The sequence below is a fragment of the Mixophyes fleayi genome, chromosome 9 (assembly GCF_038048845.1).
Source record: "Mixophyes fleayi isolate aMixFle1 chromosome 9, aMixFle1.hap1, whole genome shotgun sequence".
NCBI lineage: Eukaryota > Metazoa > Chordata > Amphibia > Anura > Limnodynastidae > Mixophyes > Mixophyes fleayi.
Window position 1 is genome coordinate 23,482,383 of NC_134410.1, and position 14,642 is coordinate 23,497,024.

The following is a 14,642-nucleotide window of genomic DNA, read 5'->3' on the forward strand; positions in this document are numbered from 1 at the left end:
ATATTTCTTGTAGCAACTAGACTTCCATCTACCCAGCTCAATAATGGATTGAACGGAACAACCTTCCTCAACGGCAACCGTTGCAGCATTGATTCAGAAAGAATGAGTGCTGTAGTCGGCCATATTTAAACCCAGGCTATACAAACATCATATAAAAATTGTCCGAATCTGCTTCACCTAAAGATCCCCATGAAATAGACAGCCTCCTATCCTCTATTACCGGAGTAAGTCTGGCCCAGCCATTTAAAGCTTTGTGGACCAGAAAAGTCTTAGTGACACTCTTGACACCTCGTAATTGTAGAAAGAAAGAAATACCCACCAGGGCTGAACACATAGAGGCCTTAAACATCCCAGGAAAAAAAAAACCTTTCCATGTAAAAGCTAACAAACACTGCTCCCTCATCTTACCTCTGAGGCAACTCATGCTACTGAAATAATTCCATGCCAATGTATTGACAACCAGATTTTCTATGCCGCTTGATAATCTGGCAAACATAATTGGAGCATGCCACACCTACATCATTAACCGCAGGAACTACAGCTCTAAAGTTAGCCCATTCAAATCATGATAACGCATCAGCAATAGTATTAACAGCCCCAGAAACTTGCCTACCTTTAAAATCAATATTGAGACACAAACATTTGAGGATCAAGGACTTGATTCATTAGGGCTCGCATTTTGAGTGCAACTCACGGTCAGAAAATTTAGCCCTATTTTCGGCCTTGCGATCACAAGATCCGTGGTCTCTTGAATTTGGGTGCAGGGCTGCTCTGTCCTTCCCCAACTACACAGATGCTGCAGGTACATACACAGCTGTCAGCGCCTGCTGAGCCAGCAGATCATGCAGCATTACAGCCACCTGACCTGCCGGCTCTTTACTGTGTAAAAAAAAAATTGATTACAAAATAATAAAATGCGTGGGGTCCCCCCCTCTAAACAGTATTCACTCTAGTGCTGCAAGGCTAATGATATTTGAAGTGAAGAAAAATGTGTGGGGTCCCCACGATTTCACCGAAAGCAGCACTTGGCCAACCAGCCAGGGTGGGTGGCACTATGGCAGGGGGAACCCAGCCGTGTGTCCCTCTGCAATAGTGCCACCCACCCTGGCTGGTTCAGCACTGAGCTGGACTCCCTAGGGAGTGGGGACCGCAAAAAAATAATTGTGCGGACCCCCCTCTAGGAAGAACCCGACCTGCCCAGTGCTGAAAGCACTAGGGCTCTTCCTACACCTCTGGGGCGAACTGGTTCTTGTAGAACTACAAGCAACAGCATACCCATGGCATCCAGGGTATGCTGGCAATTCTCTGGCTAATAATTGTCTCAATCACCCCCAAACTATCACACCAGTGCCACTCTTCAAATGCTGAAAGTCGGAAATGACAGCTATGGAGCCTGGAATATGGTGAAAGCATATGATATTTATTGAACAGATATTATCCAGATAATGCAGGATATGGTAATCACCGAGTTTTGCAGAAACTGAACAAGGATATATGAGTGAGGCTGAAAGCAGGTAATAACAAGGAATATGGCTTGTGCAGGTGAACTGGCTAAGTGGAGAAAAACCAGGTACAGAGATGTAGGCAAGCAGCTTGTAGTAGTCCCAGGGAACTGGAGGAGAACAGTAGAAACAAGTGAGCACAACAATGTCAGGCACAGAAACATTAATGACCAGTAAGTGTAACTGTGAGAGGAAGGAATAAATAAGGAGAGAACAGGTGCAGATAATTAGCTGGTACAGCAAGTTATCCCCTGCCAGTGAGTAAAGACAATTCAATGGCACAATAGCAGCACCTCTGGTGGTTCAGGTGTACTGCAGGATAAATAAAGTCCAATACAGTCCCAGAGGCAGGAGCTGCCAAAACAAAGCAGCATGCTGATGCAATGTTGCAATAGAAATGAAGGCAGATCCTGACAACCAGAACATTATGCTCCTGTCCCGTAAACAATCCCCCCACAAATCTACAGCCACAATGTTCGGGAATAATTAAAAAAGAAGCAGGTTCTCCATGAGCCCCTCCTCATGCCAATCAAGGAGCAAGGACACAATGTACCACTTACCATTCAGGTAAGCCCCAAAGCCGATGGACAGCATCAGTAAACATCTGAATGTCCCCGTTAGTTGTGGGAGGAGAAACCCACAAACGAAATCCATTGAAGTGTTGTAGGAATATCCACCACATTGCTAGATCTTCCCTAATCTCTCCAGACAGACTATTAAACTGATGACCTTTCAAAGAACCCACCATAGCAATCTCAAGTTTCCAACAAAATATCCTCCTCATCACAATTACACAGCATGCAAAATTCAGCCAACTCAGTAGAGACTGAATCTGTTTTAGCGTAACTTTGCTAACCCACAGCAAACAAATCAAGCAGGTCCCTCAACTTAGCCACCTTGTCCGCTGACAACCGTCAACATCCCACCTGCGTGTAAATCTCTTTCCATAAATACGACAACTTCGGCCCCTCAGGTTTTACCTAAACACCCACCCAGCACCATAAACAAGGCCTGCGCTGAAAAAAACACCACTTCCTGACAAAAAATCTTCCAGATAGTGTTGCCATGCCATGGTGGCCCATCACAGCAATTTTGCCCCAATGAAGAAACAAACTAAAACACTCAAAAAATGTACAAAACATTGCACAAACCTTGGACAAGCATTAATCCACATAAAAACTGTCAACTTAAAACCCATATATTTAAAGGAATCAGACTGCAATTGTAGGAGATGGAAAGCCGATTCCACATCTTGGCCATTAATGCACCTGACCCATACTCTTGAACCAAAGCCAAAACCTCCTCAAATGACTGATACACCACCTTGTAGACTTCCCCATAAATTTCATCATTCATCGATTGCCCAAAGGGGTGGAATTAAATAATATTGTAATCTTGAATTAGGGGTCAGAATCAAACCTTTTATGGGAGGGAACTGTTCTTGGCTACACATTCTGCCAAACTGAATTTCCCGGTCCACTTTGTCCTTCACATCCTCAGTCATCTCCCGCTGACTTTAAATTACGAGGAGATCAGCCACAACGTCCTCATGAATTTCAGCCAGAAGCCATTCAAAAATCCCTCATACAAAAACAGAGCAGCATGTTTATGTGGATACCAGCCCAACCACTTGGATATCTCCCCCAAAACAAATGGGGCAGGGACTGATGTCAGTGAGTTCTCTGTACAGCGCTGCGGAATTAGTGGTGCTATATAAATAAATGATGACGATGATGAAGGAGACAGTAATAAATAACCATGTATTACATCAGTGGTATGCAGAAGAGCATCTTTGAACACACAACACATTGACCATTGACGTTGATGGGTTACTGTAGTAGAAAACTAAACTGGATTCCACACCTGTCAGTTAAGAACAGGAAACTGTGGCTAAAGTGCGCACAGCAAATATGGACAATTGAAGTTTGAAAAAATGTTGTCTGGTCTGTCAAATCTTGATTTCTGCTGCACCATGCAGATGGTAGGGTCAGAATTTAATATAAACAATTAAACCAATGGATCCATTCTGTCTTGTGTAAAACAGTGCACGTTGGTGTAATGGTTTGGAGAAGGTTTTCATGGCACACATTAGGCCCCTTAATACCAATACCTGAGTATTATTACGGACTATATGCAACTCTTTATGTTCTGTAAATCTACAGAAAGTAATAGAGTCATCTGCAAAAGAGGAGATATTAGGTTCAAAATATTGCATTTATTTATATTGCAAGAGAAATCTGATTCTACCCTGTAGCACAATATTCATATACAGTGAATGTTACAATACAGAAAAGTGCAAACATTTCATCATATTGGGTTTTTTTTCTTTCTAAAACATTTTGTTATCCTGCTCCACCTACAGTTTTTTTTTTAATCAACTTCATATGTAGAATAAATTGACTGAATGTGCTCATTGCCTTGGCAGATCATCAGACACACAGTCAGTGTGAAATAGATTGCAATGGATTTGACACAAGATTTCACACTCCTACTGACTTTAAGTGTCTCTTGCCTCATCTTGTATTTAAGCTTAAAGAAATTTTGGAGCCATGAAAACCTTCCACCTGGACCAACACCTCTTCCATTACTGGGGAATGTCCTAAAGATAGGAAGAGGAGATATAGTGAACTCGCTGATGAAAGTAAGTACCTTTAAGTTTTACTTAACTCTGGATGAAGTCGGTCAGGGGTTTAATGAGATGCGAACATCATAACAAATGTTATTGCAAAATATTTAACTACCTAATAGGGAGACATGATCAATGCTGGTGGGATAGACTCTTTGTATGAGGATACAAGTGATATATTTCTGGATACCTATACAAATGCAGTGCAAATGCTAAAAATTCCCTGCTTGTGATATCATGTACCTACTTTGTGTATATGTAGTTAAGTGCATGACCTTATGATGGTCTTTGCATGTAAAGATGGTGGTATTTATGAAGGCACTTGGGACTGGGAATGGAATTATGGGTGGATGATGACAGGCTGTAGGTGTTACTATGTAGGTGTAAGCGTACGCCAGGTGCATAAAGAAAATTGTGCAGAAAATCTCTCCAAATATTTAAAAGAACATAGTTGGTGTTGATTGAACAAAGTAAAAAGGTGTATTTGGCTGTCAGAGCTTTTTCAGAGACTAGATAGACTGGATTTCATTTAAGGAGGCAGCAAACTTGAAATTTAAAGATGTAGGACCTGATTCATTAAGGATCTTAACTTGAGAAACTTCTTATTTCAGTCTCCTGGACAAAACCATGTTACAATGCAAGGGGTGCAAATTAGTATTCTGTTTTGCACATAAGTTAAATACTGCCTGTTTTTTCATGTAGCACACAAATATCAACTTTAAATTTCAGTGTAAAAATAAACTATTAAGTATTTGTGTGCTACATGAAAAAACAGTCAGTATTTAAATTATGTGAAAAACAGAATACTAATTTGCACCCCTTGCATTAGAACATGGTTTTGTCCAGGAGACTGAAATAAGAAGTTTCTCAAGTTAAGATCCTTAATGAATCAGGCCCATAGTTGTGATTATTGACATACAGATGCACCATTATACTGGAAAGCTATGTAACTAAATTATTGTTACTTAATAAAAGAATGAAGGTCATGTGATAGATTAAGTAACCATACTATGAAAAAGTTGATTTAATGAGAGGTTTATGCCACAGGAACACAGGTAGACTATCATGTTCCGGACCGTCCGGGTTGCTTACTTGGTTCCAGTGAGCAGGGCAGGCCTCCTACATCGGGTCACTCCATGAAGGCTGCCATCTTGGAATGCAGGCGGGCACATGTGCAATCCTGTCTTTTATAATCTTCTATTCCCCCACATTGGATAACTGGTTTCCACTCCCCCTCTTCATGATACCTATTTAAAACACCTGTTCTGGCAATATGGTGCAAGATTTTCATGTCCACATAGCCTGCTGCTTCTGGATCTTTTGGTTCCTGTTTCACTTTGCTACCTTGTAAACCCTAGTCACCTGTTTCCCAATGTTCCCTTGTGAATCCTAGTATTCAGCCTTCCTGGTATCCATCCGGAGAACCATAAACTGGGTGTTACTAGCAGCGAAGACCAAACTCCTTGCGGGGTCACTGGTGAAATACCTACCTTGACATTGCCATCCTAGTGACAGTGGCAATCTATTGAAATGAGTAGAAGATTGTGCATAGGTGTTTGATAATTGAATTTGAGTGCAGGACACTTAAAGAAGATCATAACCCGCCCCCAACTACTGGGTGGAACTAGTGGAATTACTGGAATAACAACCATTGTCTCTGGCATTACCTTCTCATTGTATTAGGTTCCAACATAGTTGGAAATTTCTGTCCTCAAGGACACAGCAGTTCTACTGGCTTCCCAGAAACAAGAAATATCATAAGTGTTAATTAAACCACACAAAGGAGGGGGCATGGTTTGTTGCAACATAATCATTACCTGTTACGATTTGCTAAATTCCACATCCACATTCCAAATACCTAGATATTGTGAACCCTGAAGCTCTCAACTATTGACTTCAGAACCTGAGACACTGTAAGGCTCAATAGCATGAGCGTATTGTCAAAATTTGCTCATGCTGGGCCTTATTCATTAACAAACGTAAGTCCTGTTGCGAACCGTATAAATTTCCCTGCACATGCTCAGAAACGGACATTATGCCAGGGAGCACAAATATATGAAATTCATCTTAAAAATCAAATGACACTTCAAACTGCCTATGATTTGAAGGGCTGAGTAGCTGAACAGGGGAGGGAAGGGACGGGGGCACTTAGGCAATGTACAATAAGCGCATACCAATGTTGAATGCACACACATTCGCCGATTCAAGCTCTAGACGATCTCTCAGGTATGTGTTTTTAGCCATAGAATTTGCACCAGAAACAGGGCAGGTATAAGAGCTGAGTGATTGTGATGGCGGACACACATGCCTGTCAGAACATGTGTTTTAAATTAAGGGCAACTGTAAAAATGCATTTTATGTGCAGTATGCATTAATAACATCCTGATAAATGTATTTCATGTTAAAAAAAAAGAAAACATTTTTTTTTTATTAATGACCATGTTATTATTAATGTATTTAATATTTTTTTGCTTGTTCTGATCGTACTGTACATTGTACATATGTATTGTATGTTTCCTGCAGTGTGTTGTGTCTGTCTGCATACAACAAGTGCCATACAGGCAGAGCCCACTTATACCCATATTCAAATGGCAATGTTTCTACATGTCCGCTTGTACTGAAGTACGGGCTTATGTGCGTGCAATTTATGTCCACTAAAAAAAAAAACTCTTTTGACTGTGGTCCTTGATGAATCAGGTCTGATGTATTTCAAACTGAACATGTCAGGTACAAAATACTTAGAAATTTGTGCAGGCATCAGAATAATTATTCTCAGTATGTGCATGCCCCTGCTGTTTATATGAGCCACAGTATAAATCGCGGACAAGAGCAAAAGAGCTACAAAATTGTGCATGCTAGATTGTCTAATGCATCATTCCAACTTGCCTTGTATACTGTGTAAAAGGAGAAAGAAAAATAAGAAACAATGTACATATATCGGGACACTCAGGATTCCACCAAGGAATAATGATTAATAAAATATGTAAACTTTATCAGTTAATATTTTGAACAGCGTGCAAGCTTAAGTATTACTTAAGAGAAATCTAAAATCTCAAGTGGTGCAATAGTGCACAATGAATAAAAATGTATTAAATACATCTTCTACCTTATAATCATTTTATTATATTGATTCTATAAAACATTATTACTTCATATATGTTTGTCATGAACATAGAGAACTTGCAGTTATTTATAAGGGTTAACACATCACATAATTGTGGTGAATAAGGGATAAATCAAAACTGAAGTGTAAATATGTTATATCCAATGAATCCATTGATAAGTTCAGCTCTGTTGTATACGTATTTGCACATTCCAGTGTGAGAAAATAGGAGTGTCACCTATGGCAGCCTCAAAGAACACTTGCAGTGAGATATATTCTGACACAAGTTAGCTTTTGGACATCTGAATAGACTTTGTGGGGCCGGTCACAGCTGGACATCTTTGCAGCCCAAGGCAGCATTTTAAAGGCCTATACAGGTATATAGAAAGATGGGCTTCAAAGGAAAATATCTTCATTATTCATATTTTGGGAAATCGGTGTGCGACTCTATTCCGAGGAGCAGAAATCACACCAGGGTTGTGAATGTCAAGTACTGGCAGTATCAGGGAACAGTTATAATCTTATATCTTTGGAAAAGATATGTCACATTGTCATAATTCCATCATGTTAGGTATGTTCCATCATAAGGAATTTATTAATAATGAAATTAGGTCTGTGTGACGCTCCACAGAAAAGTTAGGTCACATAGTAAAATTGGGTAGTAAATCAGGCAACATGCAAATGGTGATTGAAAAAAGTATAACAGACATAACCCCAGGGGGCGGGGACAGGTGTGGAACTGTCTTTAAAAACTAAGACCAATCATTTACCCCCCCATCCTTCCCTTTGGTCCCTGTATACCCCCCCCCCCTATACCCTTCAAACTTGAAAATTAAAATAACATCTTTGCAGTATTAGATAGATAAATATACATTTATCTCCCAAGTGCGAGAGAACCTGTTGTATGTAAACACGTGTTATCTATTTCTGTTTAACCTCTCGAGATTCTGTAATGCATTTTCTATGGGAAAAGATGTTTCTAATAAAAAGTTATAAAAATAAAAAAAAATTGAGACCAGTTACAACAAACTGTCAAACTTTTTGGGAAATCAATTCACATTGATAAGCTGTCCATCTTCCTTGTCAATCTCCCATGACACAGAGTATGCCATTTATGTAAGTGACCCTCTGAATGTAACACCGTTTATTTTAAACTGTTTTGCTTGTGTATGTCAATCTATTAATTGTTTATTCATTATTTTTCTTTATATCTGAATGCCCTGTACTTTTGTATATTAAACCTACAATTTAATATGTGACGTCCTTGATACTGTAACGAATCCATTAGCCTGTTAAGAAGAATATAGCTCGACAAAGTTAACCCTTTGAATGCCAGTGTGTGATTTTTTTGATACATTTGATTAACAAGCTTAGTGTTTGCTTGCATTTACATTTGAGTAACAGTCTTGAGGTGTGAATAGTCAATCCTTTGTTTGCTGGTGTGGGTCTTGCTAGTCTGTGAGCAGCTAGAAGCTTTGCGTGCCAGTGGGGGACAGTATATTGGGGGTCCTTTTGCCCATATTCTATAGGTGGTGGCAAATCTGAAGTGTGTAGGGGTATCAGCGCTGTTTGGGGGCGATTCAGTAGGTCTATAACTTGTGTAATAGGTAGAGAGAGACTGCAGGCTGGAATCGTGTGTGACCTCATACAGCAATCTCCCCAAAGTCACGGCAGCTGGGAGCGAGTGCATGACAATGTTTGTAATATTATAGCTAGATGATGAATGACACTCTCAGAATATATTCACCTATCAATTACCAGAGAGCAGTTAATTAGTAAAATTATTCATTCTCTCTAGCAAACAAGAGTCTCATATTCTGATCCCAAATTAAATTTTCTCTCATAAGGGATACCTGTGCCCAAAAACCTTAATCCTTATAACTAGTTCTCTTCATAGTTAATAGTGATTTTCATATATAGAAGCTAATTGCGGGCAGTAATATTGCTAGCAAGTTTTGTTTTATTAATGTTGCTCTATTATAATCAGTGGACTTTCTTTCTGCTCTGTACCAGCCAAGGGAAGTCATATGATACTATTTGTGTGGTAGTGGGTAAAGTTACCCTCCATATGAACGCCAATCATTATACCCATTAATCACAATTCATATGTTTAATTAAAACAATTCAAATTATGTATTATACTATCACACTGAGTCACTCATTCAAAGTATCTTCACCGGGTAGTGTACAATTGATAATTTAACACATGCAGTTTGAGTATTTATACTTAATTCTCATGGCCACTGTATTGTACTCCATTTAGAGCAATATGATAGACTCCAGGGGCCACATGGTGCGGCCCTCTAGCCATCAAAAGCCTGCACATAACCCTTAATCTCCAAGATAAGTTTAAACAATACATTTAAAAAAAGAAAGAGACACCTATCTGTAATAACATATCAGCAGGCATTTGAACAGTGTTACAGGCTAGATCAAATAAATCTTACACTAAAGCAGGAAGGAGCTGGAGGCTGTAGCTGAAAGCTCAGAGGGCGGAATGCAGCCCTAGTGCCACCTGTTGCATATAAATGATTTAAAGCTAGATATTGGGTTATTAAACTGCCCTATAGTAGCTCAGATAGCTCAATAGAGAAAAACCTGCATATGCTCCCATATGCCAGGTAATGCTGAAACACTTGAGAGCAGACAGCAGATAATGGTGGAAGTAGGCTGAACAGGTTACACTGAGAAGCAATGAGCTGTAGATAGCAGAAGCACAGAGATCCACACAGGTGTATAACTCAGGAACTGAATAGATGATGAACTGTGTCTGCAGCAGTGGAATGAACAGCAAAACCACAAGGTCGGGTACACAGGTAAGTATAACCAGGAACAGGAGTCAAAGGATTGCTTCCTATCAGGTAGAGTGACCTGAAGATCTGGCTCAGACTGCTGGGCGAGGCTGTCTTTTAAGGAGTAGTGGCAGGTGTAAATCATCCTGAGAATACGAGCTTAGCTCAGCAGGAAGGGAAACAGTTCAAGCGCCACAGTGGCCCCTTTGGTGGCATAGTGGTACTGCAGGCTATATATCCAGAAAGACCAACATAGCTCCTGGCAAACAGGAGCTGCAGGGGGCAGATCGTGACAAATACTTCTTTAAGCAGCAATCCATACAATACAGTCCTTTAGATAATTTGAGAATGTTTGATTGCTGTTAAAATACATTTTGAAGCAATATGAAATTACTTGGAATATATTAAGCAAACATTTCCCATTTTCATTATTTTTCTCATTCAGCTCAGTGAGGAATATGGTAATGTGTTTACAATCTATCTGGGGTCCTTTCCGGTCGTGGTGGTCACTGGATACAAATTAGTAAAAGAAGTCTATTTAGACAATGGAGATGACTACTTGAATCGAGGGGATATGCCGGTCTGGAACGCTTTTTACAAGAGTTATGGTCAGTAATGAATCTTTCTTTATCTCAACACCTAAATTTTGCAAGAAGAATCTTTCTATTTCCATTTATTATATGAACTATATCTGTTAATTAACTATATATACTGTATACACACAGAAACCACAGGGGTTAAAGTGTTGTCTATATTGTTTGGCTGGTCACACACGTGAAGATGCAAAAGTATAAATTCTGCAGTGTCACTGCAAATAGTTCTCTTGCATGATGACTATGCAGACCCTCCAACATGACCCCTTCACCTGTTGCAGATACATGTGTTGAATTAACCAATTGATGAGCAGTATGTTTTCCTTAAACATCAACTAATTAATTCAGTACAGGTAACTGCAATAGTTAATTAGGTTGAGGCTTCAGGTACAGGGCAATTTGTATTGGATGGTGAGGGTCATATTGAAGGGTCTGCATATGCGTCCTACATGAGAGTTTCAGAAGTTGCAATGCAGCCTTATTGTACAAAGTGTTAAAACCTGCAGAATTAAAATCTGGTATGCATAGGCAATATGCCTCCCCTTTTGCTTTAAACATTTTTTTTATTGTCTTTTATTTTTATAGGCTTCTGAAACAAACAACTATCTATATGGGTGGAGCCCCTGGGCTGATAGAACCCAGTGGAGTAATATAGGAACTATAGGTTTACTTGCTTTAAGTGTCTTCACACAGATCAACTAACTACACTTTGCACACTTCAGGGGATTGACAGGTAAATGGTAAGGGCAAAATAAATGTGATTGCAAATAATGTGCAATCACATAAACTGAATGTGCTTAATCACTGTGCATATGAAACATACATGAAATTTGCAAACAGTGGCATTAAAACATGTTCTTAATGCCAGTAATTTATGTGGTGTCAGGTTCTAATTGACTTCGGATCCTACCCTACCATGTCATCCATTACATTTATAATTATTTGTCAATGCTGCTTCCATTAAGTAAAGGGTACACAAAGGAAACAGAGAACCCGCGGTTCTTTCTCCATCACTGAATCTAAACACATTTTCTTTCTCTACGGACAAATTTCTTTTTATCCGTGCAAGACAAATAAATCATACCTTAGGGACCAGCTCATGATCTATAGGGATGTTCCTAAGATTTTGTTTTAGCTCCTTAGTTACTCTGACAAAAGGAAATACATAAGTCAATGCAATTTGCCCTGTGGCACCCATAGGAATCCATGAATATGCTTTTTTTCCACAAATCCAATAGAAGCCTTTAGGTAGAGGTAAATTTCTGATTGAATTATATATGTGACCAAAATACGTCACAAAGAAATGCCTATTCTCTTCTGTCATATTTCCAAACCCCTTGCCCTTATATCCACAACTTTTTGTGTATATTTGAGTCAAGGTTTCATTTGCAATCAGAGATCCATTCTTTGCCTCATTAAACCATTTCGATGCACCACTACCTTCAATACGCGAAGGATACTTAATCACAAATTTTGATCCCACTCAACTGGTATAACCCATATCTTGGCCATTAATTCTTGCTACCATTTGTCTACCTTTCACTTTTATATCTTTTCCAATGTTTTTTGTATTATTCAATCTTATGCAAAAATTTGGAGTACCACTTGTATCAGTTACCGCAAGAGCAGGGGACTTTGTCCAACCTTCTCTTGTTATTTCTAACCATGGGACTTTAATCTCTGTTTTTGGTAACCCTGGAGTCCTTTTACACATCTTATGATCATTCTCATTAACTGTTTCATTGACTTTATTCCCATGCGTAGCACATATACAATCCATCTACGTCTCTCTCTGTTACATAATGTGCTACTAAAGGTATACCTGATTCTGCATTAGTTGGTAAATGAGTACATACCCAACAATCACTTGTATTTAAATTTAGTGGAATTTTTTTGTGCATGTCTAAAACTGTGTTTGACATCTCAATCTCCTCAACACCTCTTTGAAGCTCCCTTCTCACCATTAAAGGAACCTGTACGCCTTTCACTTTTACATTGAAACTGGAACCATTTTTGTCAGCATTAATTACAGCAGTCACAATTTATATATCAATACTAAGAAAAATTAGAGCGGCAGTAGCCCCCGTTATCAATATACATGCCCATAGTCTTTTATCAGATTCTGGAACAAACAATCTTTCCCACATCATTGGCTGTTGTCTTTCCATGACGATGTTCTCTCTTCACAGAGTATTACTTTAGGCCTTCTGACCTTAAGTAAGAATCCCTGCACATTGGTGAGTGTCACAGCATTATTATGGCAAGCGACAAAGTGGTTAAAATACCACTCACTTGTTGTTCCTCTTTCAAGAATACCGGCTGGCTAAGTGCCCAGACTTTGTTGGTAAGATGCCCAGAATTTCTCTGAGAAGACTTCCTTAATTTTGAGTTCAACTTTCTAAATTTAAATAAAGTGCGTTTCTTGCAAGAAATGTTCTGCTGAAAGATGTTATGCAGCAACTGTGATTTTTGGAGAATTTACCTTCTTCCAATGATGGGCATGAATCCACACAGATTTCTCCTTCACTCTTACCGTAGTAGGCGTTGTCAGCAAAATTATATATGGTCTGTCCCACCGGTCACTTAATGAACCAGAAACTGAATTGACTATTTACTTAAGACACTATAATTCTGATTTTGAGGATGACTATCTTTAATAATAGAGTCCACGGACATTAACGTCATTCTCAATTGCGCAACTGATTCCATTTCGCACAGGTGGACCTTCCACATGGTTTCATTTGTATTTTAAAGTATTTTTATTAGCCCATTTGTCAGATTAAATTTGTGTGCAATTTTTATACAGTTGCTTCATCTATTTCATTTAAGGTTACGTTCTGTTGTATAGATAATTTGTTTAGAGATCATACCCTTTATTTACATGGTTACATCACAGTATTTATGACACATCATTCTCTCTCTTACTCCAGCGCTTATAATCTTTCCTTTTGAACCAAGACAGGTAAGTTTAACCGGAGCCTCTCCCCTGTAACTTGAGTCCTTGCCAGGAACTGTCGCCGTGAGGGTCGACCAAATACTCACACAATCATGTCACTCAATCACTTATTATGTGGAATAAATGGAATACAAAATACACTATTTATAAGCTATTTTTCAAAACAGTAATAAAATTTAGCACTCTGGTTCTTTTATATTATGGAAAAGACTTGCATGAGAATATTTACCACAAGAGCGTGCACAAAAACATGAACTGCTAATTAAATTCTTGGAGCAGATAGTAAGAGTAAATTTCTTACTTTAGGTGTGCACCAGTTTGATTCAAGAATTTAAAAGCTGATCCATCTATTTCGTACAGTGGTTGAGGTAAAATCTCTGTGGGACCTCCAACTGATATGGACCAAACTCAGAGATGAAGGCTTTTTATAATATGCTGTTTTATTTTGTAGGTACAGTACAGACCATTAAATAAAAAATAAACAATGGTGAATTTCAAATAATTTTACATCTCCTTTATAGATTAAAACTGCAAAAGCAATACGTAGATAAATGCATCAATTCAGACTTCAAACCAATAATACCACCCCATTTACAGATCACCTAAAGTTCCTTTCAATTTCTCATTACAACATGCCTTGTGCCAAGTAGTCCCACCGCAGCTTCACTTTTTAATATCATGGTGGGTACATTTTGTTAGATCAGTTGCCATTTATAAGTTTACAAGCGGCAGGAGAGAGGATGATGGGTCCCAGGCACCACTGAATTGGTAAGACAGAAGTAAAGACAGAAGAAATAGAAGAAAGAATGTCAAAAATGGTAAGTAAAGAAATGGAGGGGAAGGTGAAGGGAAACAGCAATGGAGGGGCAAAAGAATGGAGAAGGGGGCAGAGTGAGTGGATGCAAATGGGGCACAGAGTGTGTAGATGAAGGGGCACAGAGTGTGTGGATGAAGGGGCACAGAGTGTGTGGATGAAGCGGCACAGAGTGTGTGGAGGATGGGGCACAGAGTGTGTGGATGCAGGGGCACAGAGTGTGTGGATATGAAGGAGGGCACAGAGTGTGTGGATA

At 39.1% G+C, this 14,642-nt stretch overlaps 1 protein-coding gene across 1 annotated transcript in view; it reads left to right on the forward strand.

Annotated features, from left to right (window-relative positions):
* Positions 1-3,893: 3,893 nt before the first annotated feature.
* Positions 3,894-14,642, forward strand: part of LOC142102223 (cytochrome P450 2G1-like) — a 30,235-nt gene continuing 19,486 nt past the window's right edge. The window contains exons 1-2 of the mRNA XM_075186941.1: positions 3,894-4,143; positions 10,469-10,631. Coding sequence (XP_075043042.1) covers positions 3,964-4,143; positions 10,469-10,631 — 343 coding nt within the window. The 5' untranslated portion in view covers positions 3,894-3,963. The remainder of the gene's footprint in view (positions 4,144-10,468; positions 10,632-14,642) is intronic.